The sequence below is a fragment of the Fukomys damarensis genome, unplaced genomic scaffold (assembly GCF_012274545.1).
Source record: "Fukomys damarensis isolate Sample0158 unplaced genomic scaffold, DMR_v1.0_HiC HiC_scaffold_38, whole genome shotgun sequence".
Taxonomy (NCBI): Eukaryota; Metazoa; Chordata; class Mammalia; order Rodentia; family Bathyergidae; genus Fukomys; species Fukomys damarensis.
This window is the reverse complement of record NW_022900950.1, coordinates 28,969,478-28,988,280: the sequence shown is the minus strand read 5'-3', so window position 1 is coordinate 28,988,280 and position 18,803 is coordinate 28,969,478. Positions and strand designations below refer to the sequence as shown.

General features: G+C 34.5%; 1 protein-coding gene across 3 annotated transcripts in view; it reads left to right on the top strand.

Annotated features, from left to right (window-relative positions):
* The window catches only part of Mtmr6 (myotubularin related protein 6), a 49,594-nt gene that overhangs the window by 17,873 nt on the left and 12,918 nt on the right, over positions 1-18,803 (top strand). The window contains exons 3-9 of one of the 3 annotated variants that reach the window (XM_010623801.3): positions 1,455-1,617; positions 2,833-2,990; positions 3,182-3,310; positions 13,705-13,839; positions 14,592-14,642; positions 16,577-16,709; positions 17,332-17,441. In XM_010623801.3, coding sequence (XP_010622103.1) covers positions 1,455-1,617; positions 2,833-2,990; positions 3,182-3,310; positions 13,705-13,839; positions 14,592-14,642; positions 16,577-16,709; positions 17,332-17,441 — 879 coding nt within the window. Of the gene's footprint in view, positions 1-1,454; positions 1,618-2,832; positions 2,991-3,181; positions 3,311-13,704; positions 13,840-14,591; positions 14,706-16,576; positions 16,710-17,331; positions 17,442-18,803 lie in introns of all 3 variants that reach the window. The other 2 variants (XM_010623800.3, XM_010623802.3) reach the window with 2 other exon arrangements.

Sequence of the window (18,803 nt, the reverse complement as noted above, 5' to 3'; positions counted from 1 at the left end):
AGGAAAAGGTATGTTTTCTCCTACTGTTGTCTTTAAAGTATTGTCTTACTAGTACATTCCTGTGCATTCCTCCTGAATTAGGTCCGTTTAGTAGGCTAGATCCATAGAAATAGCATTTTCACTTTAGAAGGAACCTTACCTACCTTTTATCCTGTTGTCTTATTTTACAGATGACTATTTTTTTTAGGGTTACATAAACTAGGTACAGATAGAGCCAGATCCCTTCTTCATTCTTTTGCAGATACTTTTTTTTTTTCCTCATTGAGTTTATTGGTACATTCTAGGTATATAGTACATTTACATTCATTATTGGGATCTTGTACCTTTACATGACAGGTCTTGGCTCTCATTTTTCCCCTTTTGCCTGCCCTCCCTTCTCCCTTCCCCTCCCCATTTACAAACACTTTATTTCCATTTTTTCATTTTCTCCTATTTTTTTTCTTTTCCCTTATTCCCCTTTCCCCTACCCTTCCCACTTTCCCTACACCTTTAGCCATTTTCTTATATTTCACACAATTATCTCATTAGGATCTTGTGTACTATTATAGTTTTTTACACCAGAGAAACTATTCGGTATTTACACATGTGTGACTTGTTTATTTCACTTAGTAGTATATCCTCAATATGTTGCAGATACTTTTGGATTTTATTTGAGATCGTAGTAGTCACAGAACTATAGTTAGTGTATTGTCCCTTATTCTCTATTTAGATATCACATTAGATCATTTTTAGTAAGTTAGCATAGCCTCACTAATATAAAGATTAATGGTGCTGAATTTTAGCCATACAAAGGGGCTACATGTATGTACTGCAAGTGTTAATAATCTATGATGTATATAGTTTTAATTTTCACAAGATAAGTTCTTTTCTCATTACACTTCTTTATCAAGCTTTTTTTGATTATTTGAATGCATTTAATCTTGCATGTGAACTTTAGATTTAACATGTAATATAACTAATGATATTAACATATAATAATATAGTATATGTGTATTATACAATAATTATCCTTTACCCTGCCATGAAAAAATAGGAATGGTATTGAAAAAAAATAGACTTTTTTTTTGGTACTGGGGATCGAACTCAGGTCCTTGCGCTTGTGAAGCAGGTGCCAGAACCACTGAGCTAAATCCCCAGCACGGACTTTTAAAAATAGTAAACAAAGTATTAGTAGTAGGTGGAAATGATAGTCAGCTCAGTATTGAGTTTATAGAAGGACTTTTTAGTCATTTACTTGGTAAATATTTATTTTGATGGACAAAGGTATGAGGGATGTTACCTACATTTCTGACTAGGGCTATGCAAGTCATTTAAAAAATGATATATTTGAAAGTTTAGGACATTGTATTTGAGACGTTATTTGAGAGAGCATTCCTCACACTTATGCATTCTGAGAGAGAATAAATATTTAGTTCTTTCTGCATTGGTGACTTAAATTGTTTTTCATGCTGTAGATATTACACCACCATATTGCCTCAGTAGAGAAACTTCCTTTGACTACTTCTGGATGCCCTCTCTTGATTCAGTGCAAGAACTTCAGGACTGTGCATTTCATTGTTCCCAGAGAAAGAGATTGCCATGATATTTATAACTCTCTGCTACAACTGTCAAAACAAGGTATTGTTCTTAGAGACCGAAGTTTACATGCTTAATTTGAGATGAGTTATCCAAGGTACTTTAATATCTCATTATTGTTATTTATCTCATTATTGTTATTTTGTACGTTAAGTTATACAGACTGCTTCTTGTGCATTCAACTATCACCTCTTCTCCCCCACCACTATATCCTACAAATAATTAGAAATTATTGATCTGAGTTTTAAGAATGGAGTCCAAAGCAAAACATTCGTAGTGCAGACTGAAGAGGGTATATATTTATATTTTAGTTATAGTTATAGTTTAAAAATCTCTTGATAGCAAAGAGCACTTTAAAAGTTGGGTATTCCACACACAAGGGGATTGACTTGGAAAATGATATTACTAAATGAAAAGGACTGTCAAGGTCCTCTGGTAGCATTAGGACTAAAATATTTAATAGATTAGGGTGGGACAAAAGGCAAATGAACAGGAGGATGAGAAAAAGTGTATCCTACTTTAGTAGAGGTATGGTTTAGTAAAGGATGTAAGCTCTAAAGAGGCATCTTCTCCCTGCTTATGCCTCACGGGTTTGGAGACCCTTTTTCCCCTTGTTGAACTGAATTTCATTTGAGCAGCCCGGGTTGCGGACTGCATGATGATCTTAGAAGCACGTCTGTGTTCATTCTTCTCTACTAGCAAGTAGAACCTGTAGCATTCTCTTCTCCCAGGTTAAGCCAGAGCATATAGTAAAGATGCTTCTGTGACTCTCGACTTATTCTTCAGAAGTAAGTGCACTCCTGAGGTTGGTTGCTATTTTTGGTCTGCACTCTGCTGTAGGACTATGTAATTCATTTTTGTGTGCTCTGCACTCTCTAGTTTTTCAGTATGGCATTGTTCTTTCCATTTTACATGTCATTTGGGAAGAGTGATGAGTATGAAGTATTTGTGCTTTTACAATTTAACTTTTAGGAAAATATTGCAATAGAGGATTTAAAATATAAGTCTAACTATTTTCTTTATTAGTTTAACTTCTGCTAATGACAGATTGAATCTCAGATTCATATATGTGCTTTCACATAACATCATGTGTATCACAATTTAGAGAATATTAAGTTCAAGTACAGTATGTTCACATACTAGCTGTATTGAAATTTCAAAGAAAAAATGGAGGGCAAATTGGAAAAATTACTTTGATTATAATGTATTAAGTCTTACAGATTACATTTTAATATTTTTATATGCTGTATTTTATAGCAAAATACGAAGATCTCTATGCATTCTCTTATAATCCCAAACAAAATGATTCAGAACGACTACAAGGTTGGCAGCTTATTGACCTTGCTGAAGAATATAAGAGGATGGGAGTGCCAAATTCAAACTGGCAGTTGTCTGATGCCAACCGAGAATACAAGGTAATTTAGCACCTTTTGGGAAAATTCAGAAAATGTTAGTACCAGAGGGGCAGAAGATGTCATAGCAGCAAGTTGTCTATGTATTGCGATATGCTGTTCTTGCACTTAATAAGTTTAAAAGTTTTTAAAGGTGAATTTTAATCTCATTGTTTTTGAACTGTGATCGAGCAGTCATGTTTTGATATTTACAGATTTGTGAAACTTATCCCAGAGAACTTTATGTTCCCCGGATAGCAAGCAAACCAATAATTGTTGGTAGTTCCAAATTTCGGAGCAAGGGAAGATTCCCAGTTCTTTCTTACTATCATCAAGATAAGGAGGTAGGAACCTTCTCTTTTGATATTTATTAACATAATACGACTCTTTTTTTTTTTTTTTTAAGGTTTAAGTACCAAAAAGAATACTAACTTTTATTTTACAATGTCATTATTATAATGTTAATAAAAATGTGCTGGCTTTTCACAGAATTATATTTTGAGAATTTTAAAACAAAACTACCTTGTATCTTGCAGAATTTTTTATACTTACCTTTCTTCCTTCCAGTAGTGACTTAAAAAAAAATGGGATTAGGGAACAAGTAGGTTCTTTTCTCTTTTTTGTAGTTTTCTATCCATCTTGCCTATATTTGGGAAAACCATATAGTTAAGCAAGCCAACCATTGAGTGAATGGAAAGAACCAAGGGCATTTTAGGGTCCTGTTTTAAGAGTAAGTTCTTCAAATCATGAGGATTTTACAACATGAAAAGGTGGAAGAGGGATCTTTATACTGTTGTGATAGGGATCACATTATAGTAAAATTTACCTTTGTGGCTAAGAGTAGGCCAAGAGGTACTTCAGATGTATCACTTGATAACTTCTTATTGTCAGCTTTCCTAAGCACCTATGACTTTCAAATGGGGAAACTGAACTATATATCATAGCAGGGAAGTTGAGTTCAGTGTCATTTTTAATATTTAGGTTTTAGTGAACTTCTCTCTCCTCCCTATCAAATGGTTTTAGAGTCTTCTTTCTCCCCAGTGTTCTGAAATTTCATGGTAATGGGCTTTAAAATGTCTTTTAAACTTCACCTGGAAACTCTGATCTCAGTATTGTGAAGTTACTTTTCTGTTTCTTTTGTAATTTCCTTTCTTCTATTAGTTTTATTTTCATGCTTAAATAAACGCAAAAGAAATTATGCCATGCATATTAGCAGATCATAGTGCAATGAAACTAGGAATCAATGACAAAGGAAACAGAAATTATGCAAATGCATGGAATTAAGTAATCTTTTGAATAATCAGAGGGTCATAGAAGAAATTAAGGAAGAAGTTATATGGTTCCTAGAATCAAACAGTAATTCCAGTATAGCATACCTGCCCATTATGAAGTAACAGATTGGTTGGTGGTTTGTAGTAATGAAAATACAAGTGTTTATAATGTTGTACTTTCTGTCTCATTTCATTTTTTAAAAAGTATTTTTAAATCATTAAGCCTATACTTCCTAATTGAAAATGGAGTCTGGTTGCCATATTTACCTTGTTAAACCAATTCAGTAGGATGCACACAGGCTTCTAATACTTTACTTTGTTTCCTCATCACCAGATTGTGAGATGGGCTCCAGTGTCTGGCACAGAAGGTCCACATGGGAATAAGTCCACTTCACTGTGTACTCAGTATCTGAGCTAGGGGAGGCACCTATATTTACATTCTTAAATGTGAATAATTCTTGCTCTTACTTTTATTACTGTTGTTGTTATTATTAACTCCAGCAGTGGTTTAGTAATATTATGGCTCTCTTTAACAGTACATCCTGTTTCTGAGAATGTATCCTGGAGCTGGATTCTCTTTCTAAAACCAATTTTTCATTAAATTGTGACAATTGAAATTAAAGAAAAAAATTTATGGGACACAATGAAAGAAGTCCCAAGAGGCAGGTTGATAGCCCTGAATGCCCACATTACAAAAACAAAGTAAACACAAATAGGTAACCAAATCATGAACCTAGAACCAAGGTCCTAGAAAGACAAGAGCAATCCAAATTCAAAGTTAGTACAAAAAAGGAAATTACAAACAGCAGAAATTAATGAAATTGAGACTAAAAATAAAGAGAATCAGTGAATTAAAGAGCTGGTTCTTGGAAACAGTAAGTAAAGTAGACAGACCCTTTGTTCACTCTTCTGTAGAATCTGTAGCATTCCCTTCTCCCAGATTAAGCCAGAGCATATAGTAAAGATGCACTATAATAAATTGGAGAATCTTGAACAAGTGTATGGATTACTGGATACATGCGAATTACCAAAACTGAACCAAGAATACATAAAAATCTTGAATGCTTCAATAACAGTCAAAGAAATTGAAGTGATAATAAAAAATTTAAAAAACTGCTAACAGGCCGGGGATATAGCTCAGCGGTTCGGTGGCCTGCCTTGCAAGCGCAAGGACCCGAGTTCAATCCATGGTACCCCCTCAAAATAAATAAATAAATAAGTACTAACTACTATAAGAAAAGCCCAGGGTGCATTCACTGCTAAATTCTACAAGAACTGGATCTCTAGTAGTGCAATCAGTGCAGTACTTATAAATTCTACAAAAATTTCAGTGAAGATTTAACACCAGTACTTCTTATACTTGTTAATTATATTGAAAGGGAAGGAGGACTCCCCAAGTCATTCCTGCAAGCTAGCATTATCCTGATTCTAAAATCAGAGAAGACCCAAACAAAAAAGAAAACTACAGGCCAATCTCTTTAAATCAATATCAACTCAAAAATCCTCAACAAAATACTGGCAAACAGAAGGCAATAATTATCAAAAAGATTGTATATCATGACCAAGTAGGCTTCATCCCAGAATGGTTGAACAATCACAAACCAATAATGTAATACACTAAAAAAACAAAAAGAAAAAAGGACAAAACTACAGGTCATGTCAAGTGGTGCAGCAAAAGTGTTTGACAAAATCCAACTTTTTTTCATAATAAAAAAACCCTGAAAAAAATAGGTATAGAAGGACCTTATTTCAATCTGTTGAAAGCCATTTATGACAAACCAATGGCCAACATTATGTTAAATGAGAAGCTGAAAGGTTTTCCTCTAAAATCAGGAGGAAAATAGGGGTGTCCCCATCACTACTCCTGTTCAGTATAGTGCTTGAAATATTAGAGTGATCAGACAAGAGAAAGAAATAAAAAGGTTATGTATAGGAAAGGAAGGAGTGAAATTACCATTTGTGGATGATTTGATCTTCTACATAAGAGACCCAAATAATTCCACCAAAAGACTTGTAGAATTAACCAAATTCAGTAGCATATCATGATACAGTGTAACTGCACAATCAGTCCTGTACATCAATAATGAATACACTAAGAAAGAAATTAGTAAAACAGTACTATTCACAAGAACATTAAAAAGTTTAATACTTAAGATTGAACTTAACCAAGGAAGTGAAAGACCTCTACAATCAAAACTGTAGTACTATGAAAAAGGAGATCAAAGAGGATATCTGGAAATGGAAAGATATCCCTTGTTCCCAGACAGGCAGGACCAGTGACTGTACTTCCAAAACTGATAAACAGTTTTAATATAATCCCAGTCAAAATACCAATAATAGTTCTCATAGAAGTAGAAAAAAAAATTGTAACATTTATATGAAACACAAGGAGACCCAGAATAGCAAAAGTAATCCTGAGCAATAAGAACAAAGTAGGAGGCATCACAATTCCTGACTTAAAGTTAGTACAATAAAAGCTCCAGTGAAAAAAAAAACAGCATGGTATCAGCACAAAAGTAGCATGTAGATCAATGGCACAGAATAGAGGATGCAGAAATAACTTTAGGCACATTCACCTATCTCATCTTTGACAGTAGGGTCAACGACATATACTCTAGGAAAGATAGCTTCTTTAATAAATGGTGCTGGGAAAACTGGCTATCCACAAGCAGAAGATGGAATCTAGATTTACCTCTTAGCATGTATTAAACGAAAATCAAAATGGATCGAAGAGGAGCTGCATCATGCAGATGCCAGCAGCAGCCCTGCAGGAGCACACCACATTCATGTGGAATCTGAATCTGTACTGTAGAGGCGCCAGGCGGGCCATAAAGGCCATGATTATGAGCCCCATAAGATAGAGCAGAAGTGAATAACAGAGAGGTGCTCTCTGAGGTTCCTCAACGAAAATAGAAGCCCCCTGGGAAAGTGAAGACAATCACACTGGACCACTGTGGTTGGTAAGTTAGTGGGATCAGTACCTCCCATAGAAACCTGGACTGACTTAGGTGGGAGGACAGCTGGAACCTGCAGTAGATTGCAGAGTTCAATCCTGAAGGAGGTCAGGGACCTCACGTTGGACCTTGTAGCCAGAAATCAGCCTGAATATTTGTAGACTACAAATCTCGCTTGCAGAGATTAATTGACTTAGACTTGCACACTGCTGCGCACATTGCCTACCAGGACAGCAGAGACATCCTGAGGGAGGCTCTTTATATATTTCTTTCCCTTTCCCTTTCCCTTTCCCTTTCCCTTTTCCTTTCCCTTTCCCTTTCCCTTTCCCTTTCCCTTTCCCTTTCCCTTTCCCCCTCCCCTCCCCTTCCCTTTCGTGTCTCTCCCTTCTTGTTCTGCATTTCTCTTCCTCTTGTTTCTGTTCCTGTCCCATTTCAAATTGTTTCTCTGTCTCTCTGTCCTTCTCTTGACTGTCACTATTCTTATAGGAATGTAGATACGGTTTCTTGCTTCCCTATTGCTGTTAGTTTGTTCTGTTGTTGTCTCTGTTCTTTCGCTGTCTTTTTCTCCTGTCTTCAGTTGTTTCCCATATTTTTTGTGATCTTCTCATATCCTCTAGCCTCACTAAACTTTTCCTCTCCTTCTATCTGTCTCTGTCCAGCCCCTTCTAAATCCTTATCCAGAAGGGTAAATTTGCTGTATTGAAGGGTTTATTTACTACAAACATATTTTGGGCTAGTCCTCGATTTCTATCTAGCTCATACAGTTAAAGCTGACTTATTAACTACTACCACAAATTGTCATTTTGTAAGCTATGTTTGATACTATTGTTGATGCTGATAATATCAGTTGGGCTAAGTTGTCATAATTCATCTAATCAGTGTCTTCCCTGGTATAGTAAAAATGAGATTGCCTAAGAGTTATTAGAGACTCAAATCCTAAAAAGATTAGCTGGAAGATAACTGAGAAGCACTCATTCCATAAAGGCTCTACATATAAGTTATAGATACTCACAATAAGCAATATTGAAGTATCAGCCCAGCAATTAAAAAGACAGCACCAACAACCAAATTAGAAATGAGAAGACACCTAAGCGTGGCACATAACCAGACTTCCAGCTCACCAAAGGCAAATTCTGGGGGAAAGGAGGTGGAAAAATCTGACAACCACCTGGACTCCCTGAACTGATAGCCCAGGAAGTAACAAAAGAGATGAACGAGGCTCTAGAAAAATTCAAAACAAATAATTTCTAGATAACTATAGAGATGGTGAGCAGAATGAAAGATGTGAATTAAAGATTCTAGAAAAGAAACATTAAAAAAAAGTAGATGAGTTCAGGACCATAATGGAAGCCATGAATGCCCAGCATAAGAAAAAAATGGAATCCACGAAACAGATTCAAACAGATATCCAGGAGATTAGAAACTCCACTGAAAGTATTCACAGCAGATTGAGCAAATGTGAAGATAGAATATTAGATGTAGAAGACAGGATTGCAATTAGTGACCATGAAAAGAGATTTCTTAAAAATAGTAAGGGACCATGAGAAATCGATCCAGCAGCTGCTAGATGATGCAAAGAATAGCAACACTAATAGGAGCCCATGAAAAAGCAGGAGAAAGTACAAATGGCACAGAATGGATCAAAGATCTGAATGTTAAACAATCTTCTGAAAGATAAAATAGATAAAACTCTTGAACATATAGGTATAAGCAAGAACTTTCTTGAACTGAGCCCCGGTTGCATAAGAAATGAAATTTAAGATCAACAAATAGGATCATATCTAAATAGCTCTTCATAGCAAAGGAAATGAAGAGACAGCATACAGAATGGGAAAAGTAATTTGCCAGCTATTCATTACAAAAAGGACTAATGTCTAGGAAATTTAAAGAACTAAGAAAAAAATACAAGACCAATAAAACAGCAAGTAAAATGAATAGGTACTTCTCAGAAGCAATATAAATGGCCAATAAATATATGAAAAAATGTTCAGCATATTGGCTATGAGAGAAATGCAAAGTAAAAGAACACTGACATTCACCTTATTCCAGAAAGAATGGCTATCATTGAGAAATCAAATAACGTGCTGATGAGAAAATAACGTGCTGAAGAAGGAAAAAGGAACACTTCTTGAGAATGTAAACTACAACTACTGTGTAATTCAGTATGGAGATTCCTCAGAAAAACAAAAGCAGTAATTCCATTTGACCTAGCTATTCCCCTTCTGGGTATCTTAAAGAGTTAAAGACATAGTATAGTGATACATGTATAACCATGTTTTTAGCAGCACAACTCATAATAATTAAATCCTGAAAACAGCCTATATGCCCATCAACAATTGAATGGATAAAGAAAATGTGGCATTTATATGCATAAAGAAGGGTAAACTTGAGTCACTGTAGGAAAATAGATGCATCTTCAGACCATAATTTTAAGTGAAATAAGTCAGACATACAAGCTTTGATATTGCGTAGTTTCTCCTTATATGGGAATCCCAAAGCATAAATACTGTAATTAAAGAACAAAATGAAATATAGATGGTAGCTAATAGGGTGATAGATCTTTTGCAAAAAGGGAAGGGGGCCAAGAGAAAGAAAGAGTGAGGATGAAGGGGAAGAGAATGGGATAAATAAAAAAATTAAGATTTGTTATGTCATTGTGTACTGTAATCATGTACCAATAAAAGTTAAAATTTAGTATAAAAAATAAAACTTTGTATTAGTTGACAGTTGAGCTTCCTAGGATAAACCTCCATTCTTGTTGAGTTTCTCTCCTGCTTTCCATCTCTGTTTTCTGGAAGATCCTTAGTTTATCTCCAATCTACCTCTTGAACTTTTGACAATATTTTTAATACTCGAGCTCTTTCCTATTTTTTGTGAATTTTTTAGTCTGCTTTCTGTCGTTGGATGTAGTATCTTAGTTTTCTGAGGATAAGAATTTTGTTTTAAGAAGTTCTGTGCTCCCTACATAAATTATGTTTCCCTCAGTTTCTTTCTTTTTTTGTCTCTCCTGTCTTTGAAATAGCTGGTTTTTCGAAAGTTTGTGTGCACGCAGATGTCTGTCTTTGGTTTCTTTCTGTTGTGTACGTTGGTTTCTGTGTAGGTCAGCCTTCTGTTGCTCTGACAAAATGCCTGAGAAAAATCAACTTAAAAGTTTTATTTTAACTGATGATTTCAGAGGTTTCAGTCTGTGGTTAGTTGGCTCCATTACTTTTAGGTCTGTGGCAAGGTAGAGACATCCTGACAGGAAAGGATGGTAGAGAAAAACTCTGACCTCATGATAACTAGGAAACAGGGGAGGTGAGAAAAAATAAATGTACACTCCCAGTGACCTTCCTTCACTGTGGCTCCACCTCCTGAAGTTTCCAGCACCTTCCAGTAGTGCCATCTAATTACGAATCCATCAAAGGATTAATGCACTGATGAGGTTAGATCCCTCAAGATCCATTTTCCACTTCTAAACACTGCTGTGTTGGGGACCAAGCCTTCACCATGAGTCTTTGTGGTACATTCCAGATCCAAACAATAACAGTTTTCTTGAAGAGGGATCTTCTGGTTTTTGTCAGTGTATATAATAAGACTGGCTGTGAACCAAGCATGGTTAAGAGGGATGGTTGGATCTCATATTTTGTTATGTAGACTATATTTAATCCTTCTGTTTTTGGTGGAGGGTGGGGTGTGTGGCTTCATTCTTTTACAGCTATACCTATTGTCCAGAGTCTTTGGGTTAATCTTCTAAATAGAATAAACTTTGTCTTCAGAACAAGGGAAAAATCTGGAAATCTCAACTACCATATTTTCCCAATAATAAGAATGGATCTTGTATTTTTACTGCTAAAGACTCAGTAGGGCTTATTTTCAGGCGATGTCTTATTTTTTCATGTAAAGCAACACATATTTATTTATGTACAAAAAATCTGTATTCAAATACAGTCATATCTTCTGGAACATCGTCATAACTCACCAAACCCTGAATTCTGGCCTGAATTTATTGCAACTCCCAATTCCTATGGAACCATTGGCCACAATCTTTCATGTCCAGCAGTAGAGCCCTCCTTAAATGAGCCCTTTTTGTCTATGTGGCCTGCTCATAGTGCATTGGCAGCACAGTTGTCAGTAATTTTATCCCACGAATTCTTCACCCAAGTTACAACCTCTTGCAGGCTGGCCTCACAAAGTTTGCATTAAATCAAGTGTTAATTAAAGACTTAGGGGACAGGAGTGACAACAAAAATGATGCCAGTTTAAGAATGATGGTCTAAACAAATGTGAAGAAAAATTGCAGGCATCGAAATTCTGAATACATTTCTTTATTTCACACAAGTGCATTAAGTATATTTGTTACAACACATGACATACTGAATTATGAAGATTCATATTAGACACAACTATGCCTGTACATTGTAAAGTGGGCATGTTATTCATGCATTGTCTGTGCTCTGATTTGTCATTCATCATTAACTTGCCAGCTCATCTGTTTACATAGATGTTTGCTTTTTGTCCAAAGATGCCTGCTTTGGTATTTCCAAGTAATTATAATATATGTTATTTATTTTAAGTATTAATGTCTAATGTTATTTATATTTTGTTATATATTAGTATTTATAATTCAATACGTCCATTGTGTGTTGCAGTGAGTATATGCATCCCTCTTAACTGGCATTTATTTTGGGAGTAGGGCTTACAAGCACCCTGAAAAATCATGCTAGGACTTATTTTTTTGTTAGGTCTTATTTTGGGGGAAATACAGTATTCCTTATGTATGCATTCAACCTGTTTTAGGGTTTTTAGTTATATTCTTACTCAGTCTTTCAGAAGTACAAACTCCTGAGCCTTCTTGGCATTTGGCTGTTTAGAATATCTTTTAATTGACTTAAGGGAGTTGGAAACTTTTTTTTTTTTTTAAACCATGCTACATCAGTTATCACTTGCCTATTATTATCTCCCTAAATTTTATTGATATTTCTATTGTCTCCTTTTCTATTCTTTTTGTCCTTTTGGCTTTATGCATCTTAAATTTATTTGTCAGAACCTTTCATTGAAATTTGGAATAGGAAGCAGAGATAAAAGGTAGGTGTTCAAATAGAAGTTTCTAATTAAGTCATGAGGAAGTTATCTGATTATGACCCCTGTTTTACCATCCATGTTTGTATACATTGTTGATTAGAAAACTGGGATGAGTATAGATATTCAGTGGCCAAACTAACAGAAATAAGAAAGTATGTGTGAAAAGAATTTAATAAAATAATAACTTCCTTCTATTTTAAATTTTCTTGGTTTTACTTTATGTGTGAATTTAAAATTTGCAAAACATGTATTTATATTTGCTTTCTTCTCCCTTAATGAAATTGTATTTGGAATGTTTGGGTAGATGTTAAGTTGGACATGGCATGGATGAGATTGAAGAAGTGTGTGAGTCTAAATCTATTTAGTCATTTTTAGGACTTTAAACATTGTAAATACCTAATTTAGCCATTTGCTACGTATAGAGGTATTCTTTCTCTCTTAGATTGACTGTATTTTAATCCAATTTTGAATTGAAACATTTTTTTGCATTTTAAGTCTCATTTTATATAAAGATTACTGATTTCTAATTAGAAAGTAAAAGCACTTTCTAATTTGGGAAGTAAAAGTTCAAGTAACACTATTTTTAAATTTTTTAAATTAAATTTTATGTTACTTTATCCCATTCCCCTCAAGCCCCCTTCTCTCCCTGTGTACAAAAGCTTTGTTTCCATTTTTCCCTTCCATTTTCACTTTTTTCTTGTCCCTTCCTTTCTTCCTTCAAGCATTACTATTTTTAAAAGTCCTGTTCTTCGTGTATTAACTGTTTCTTTCTTTCTTTCTTTCTTTATTTTTTTGGTACTGGGGATTGAACTTGGGATCTTGCTTGAAAAGCAGGCAGTGACACCACTGAGCTAAATCCCTGGCCTTCAACTGTTTCTTTATTGAATTTGAGTTGAAAGTATCCCATAGTCCATATAGAGCACAAGATGTAGGTATCTTAATCTAGATTATTTGAGAGAATTGACCAAGTTCTGCTTCTTAAAAATGTAAATGTTTCCCTTTGGGAGGGAAGAGAAGTGCTAGGGATTGAACCAGAGATTATGCACTGAGCTACATCCCCACTCCTTACCCCATTTTTTTGAAGTTTGTCACAAGATGTTAAATTGCCCATGATGAGCTCAAACTTGTGATCCTTCTCCCTCAGCCTCAAGTGCTAGGGTTATAGGTATTAGCCACTGTACCCAGCTCTACGTTTTTGTTGTTGTTGTTTTTCATCAAACTAGTTAAGGAAGGATTTACTTTTCTTAGGAGAAGAGAATAGTGGGAAAATTTAGGAAACATCAGAATATTGAAATAATATTTAATTCAAATAGGATTTCAGAGTTAATGCCTTCTGATTGTCTTGCTAACTTAAAAATGTTGCATATTTTATTTTACTACTTTTGAGTTTTTTAAGCATGTTTTTGAGGAGTACTTTTCATAGCCTATTTTCTGTCTTTTTAAAATTAGGCTGCCATTTGTCGATGTAGTCAGCCACTGTCAGGATTCAGTGCCAGGTGCCTGGAGGACGAGCATTTGCTTCAAGCCATTAGTAAAGCCAATCCAGTCAATCGCTACATGTATGTTGTGGACACTAGGCCCAAAGTAAGTATCTTAAAATACCCTGGATCCTATTTATTATCTTTAATTGATTTGTTTTTCCCATATTTAAAATACCTGAATTCTGGTTTTAAATTGATTGTAGCTATTGATACAAAGAAAGTATACTTTAAGGTACACCAACTTAGAAGACCAGTTCTCAGTACCCTAGTTGGTGATCCTTGGTTCATGAACTTAATTCTTTCCATGATTCTGGTTTCCAACTGAATAGGTCTTGAACCAAATGAAACTTAATGGTTAGGTTCAATGTTGACCTTATGGGTATATTTGATTCACTTTGTGAACAACTTGGTTTGAGACCAGAATCTTGGAAAGAATTAAGTTTGTAAACCGGGACACCACTGTATTAAATTAGAAAAGATGTCAGAAACTCTTGATGTATAAGTTTTATGTTATTGTGAAGAAATACCTAATAGTATGTGTGTTGTGTATAGAAATTCTTAAAACTCTTTATAAAATTTTTTATTCATCTGTGTTAAAATAATGGATGTTAATTTGAAATACTTAGAAAAAAACAATTCCTTAAAAAATGTGAACTAGTGAATTAAAGTGGTAAGAAATTATTGTTTTGTTAGGCATTTATGGTGTAAAGCTTAATTTGCATCATTGGGACGAAGTCAGAATCCTGTTTTCTTTTTATGAGCAGAGTTAAACAATCAATTCATATAGGACCCTGAAGTTAAGGTAATTAAAATATTAAATGTAATAGCTAACTTTACTTTTAATTTTTATTGTAGCATCGTATGCAGAGCTGGAGGGCTATACCAAAGGACATTGGCAGAATTATAGTGAGGATTTCTTCAAAAATCTGGAATGATGAAAAAATAAGAGAAAGCGATGAGAAAAAGCGAGTGAGCAATACAGAACACAAGCAATTTTAGGCAGCTTTGTGAAGGGAATGGTCACTGCGTGAGAGTAATTCTTATCATTATGCAATCTCCCAAAGATAATGGATAATATAGATTAGATTAATTCGAGTAATTAGGAAATATTAAAATTAGAAATTAATATTTTGTTAAAAATAGAAGACTTTCATAGGAGTTGAGAGTGTTTATAATGGTTCCTGTTTCTTTGTATAATCTCGGTTGATTAATTGATTGGAACTCTTTTAGGTAGTAGAGATAAAAGGTGACTATAATGAGACTTTTTGAGGGTGAGATCTGACTCCTATTTGTCTCAAGACCTAATATCTTTTTATTTATACAGTTGTCTTTGAACAGAAAAATACATCCTTTGCTTGCTTTAATAGTTAAATTTAAAAGTCAAACAGTAGCTGGGTGTGGTGATGCATGCCTGTGATCCCAGCACTCAGGAGGCTAAGGCAGGAGGATTGCCCCAAGTTTGAGACCAGCCTGGGCTATAAAGCAAGACCCTGTCTCAAAAAAAAAAAAAAAAAAAAAAAAAAAAAAAAAAAAAAAAAAAAAAAAAAAAAAAAAAAAAAAAAAAAAAAAAAAAAATTCAGGTAGTAATGGGAAATCTTTGTGATATCTAATTCTTAATTTTACTTTAATCCGCATAGGTGCTGAGTAACCAGTGACTCAGTAGATACAGCTTAGCTGTATACTTGCTACCAACCAATGGATTCAATCTACTGAATCAAAAGATACTTTTTCTTCCAATTTATATGTTCCCTTATCCAAATTCATTACAAAAGAATATCTAGTAAATATAGCAACATGCTGCCTAAAAGCCTAATCTGAGAGGAGTAAACTCTCAAATCCTAAATTAATCTCTGATAACATTTGATCTAATAATAACCCAGGATGATAGGCCCATGGGCAGGCTGTTTTTTCTTTGCAGACCATTTTATTTAGGGCCTGATTCTTGAAGATAGATAGCAAATTATACACTATGTTACATGGTTTGTGGGCCTGCAATAATCTCTAACATGGAGGACCTCAGGCAGAGGATCTCAGGTAATCAGAGGCATGTTTTAAAACAATTTTATGGTTCCTGTGGCTTCTGAGTGATGAAGCACTCCAGGTTTGTTCTGAAGTGAATCTCATAGTTTGATTGTGTGAAAGAAAATTTCTGGTGCTGTGTATGGTGCTGCATGCCTATAATTTCATCACTCAGGAGGCTGAGGCAGGAGGCTTACTGTGAGTTAGTTTGGGGCCAGCCTGAATTGCGTAGCAAGACCCTGTCTCTAAAAAACAAAAAGAAAGAAAAGAAAAAAACAAAGCAAAAAAAAGAAATTGTAGCTCTGTTCATCTCTGAATCAATTAGGATTCAGATAGGAGATATTTCTTTTTAATTTTGAAATATATTATCAACATATGGAAAACTGACTAAAAACATAAATTAATTATCTTCATGAATCTGTGGGATCTTCCTATCTACACCTTTCCTTTATATAACAATTTGTTAGTATCCTTTACTATTAATAACATGTTTGCTTATTAAAAATGACAGTTTATTCAGATTTGATGTTATTTACATTCTCTCCTAGCTCAAGTATGGCTTACTGTTTTCATGAAATTTTAGCAAGTTAGTTAAAAAAGATTAAAGTATTTTGTTTTTGTTTTTTGTTTGCTTTTTTGAGACAGGGTCTCACTGTATAGTTGAGACTGACCTGGAACTCACTCTGTAGCCCAGGCTGGTCTCGAACTCACAGTGATCCTCCTGCCTCAGCCTCCCAAGTGCTGGGATTACAGGCGTGTGCCATCATGCCTGGCAAGATTAAAGTATTTTGATTCTTAATTTCTAAAATTTTAAATTTCAGCTAAATGCTATGGCCAACAGAGCAGCGGGAAAAGGTTATGAAAATGAAGACAACTATTCTAATATTAGATTTCAGTTTGTTGGAATAGAAAATATTCACGTCATGAGGTCCAGCCTCCAGAAATTACTGGAAGGTATGAATTTGCTTATTTAGGCAGCATTATCTGATAGAAACATAATGTTGGTCACATATAATTTAAAATTTCCTGGTAGTCACATTTTAAAATGTATAAGCACATAATCAGGAAAAAAATTGGTATTGAAACATTTTACTTTTCATCAAATCTCACATATTAGTTGTGTATTTTATACTTTGGCCTAGCCACATTGCAAGTTTTCAGTGGCCACATTTAGATAGCAGTTACTGTATTAGTACTAGTCTAATAGTTTTACAAAAAATTATAGCTGTTAGATAGAGATTATGGAGTAGTTAGTACATTAAAGATTAATTTATGATACTCCTATTTAAATATTAAGGTATCGTCATGTGAAATTTTAGAATATAAGACTGTTGTAAACATTTGTGTACTGCAGTTTTTTAAAGAGATTGGAGCATTTCTCTTAAGCACAAGGAGCAACAGAAAAATGCATTCCAAAATTCATTATTATGCTTCTATAACAGCATCTTTTCATTTATAGAATCTGACCTGTTTATTCTTTCTTCCTCTTTTTGAGTTCACTCATCAGATAGATACTGAAAAGGAGGGGTGGTAACTGTAGCCCCATTCTAATGGAAAATTTTCTTCCTTTTGTTAGTCAATGGTACCAAAGGGCTTTGTGTTAGTGATTTCTACTCTGGTTTAGAGAGCTCAGGATGGCTTCGCCACATCAAAGCTGTTATGGATGCTGCAATCTTCTTAGCCAAGGTAACTGTCTGTCATATTTGGTTTTGGGGTTTAAAATGTTTGGGAAGGAGTGGATTTATCTTTTTGGGTACTGTTAGGTATCATTTTGTTCAGGTAACTTTTATTATTCTTTACCTCTTAAATAAGGTTCACTTTAATTTGACCTTTAAAAATATGTAGCCACTAGGGATGTAGCTCAGTGGCTCCTTGCCTGCATATCAAGCACAAGGTGCTGAGTTTGATCCCTGGTACTGGAAAAAAATATGTAGCAAAAATCAAAATATTATATGCCTATACTAATATACTGAAACAAATGTTGTTTTTCTTTTCTACTAATAAGCACTTATTTAAAAATGCTTAACATCTTTAATCATCAGGTTAATGCAAATTAGAACCACAGTGAAATATCATCTCACACCAGTTAGAATTGCTATTACTAAAAGACAATAAACAACACATGGTGGTGAGAATAGGGAGCAAAGGAACTCCCTTACGTTGTTGGGAATGTAATAAATTCAGCTTTCATAGGAAATAGTATGGAAGTTCCTAAAAAAAAAAAATGAAATGCTAGATGTTCCAGTTGTACCACTATATCCCGAAATACTATAAATAAAATCAGTGTGCCCGTAGATACATCTGCACTGGGATATTTACTACAGCATTATTCACAGTAGCCAAGATATAGAGTCAACCTAGGTGTTCATCAGTAGATAATGAATGGATAAGAAAAACGAGGTGTTTAAACTATAGCATAAAAATGAATAAAACTGTGTCATTTGCAACAACGTGGATAGAATGGGGAACACTATATTAATTAAAATAAGGCACAGAAGGGCAAATACTGCACATTCTCAGTAGATGTAGAAGCTAAATAATTGGTTTCATAGAAGTAAGGAGTAGAATAGTGGTTACCAGGGACTGAGTAGGGTGAAAAGAGTTACGGAGAGAAGATGGTTAGTGAACAAGTGTAATTGGATAGGAGTAAATTCCAGTATTCTATAGTATAGTAGAATAATTGGTTGACAGCTATTAATTGCATGTTTCAAAATAGCTCATAGGAAGAATTTTGAATGTTCCTAACATAAAGTAATGAGTGTTTAAAGTGATATATATGCTAGTAACTTTGAGTTCATTACAACATATTGTGTACATGTGTTTAAATCCCACCCCGTACTTCATAAATATGTATAATTATTATGCATCAATTAAAAATTAAAAGCCAGAAGTGGTGGTGCACGCCTGTAATCCCAGCACTCAGGAGGCTGAGACAGGAGGATCGCTGTGAATTCAAGACCAGCCTGGGACATACATATATATAGCAAGTTCCAGGTCAGTCTCAACTACGCAGTGAGACCCTGTCAAAAAAAAAAAAAAAAAAAAAAT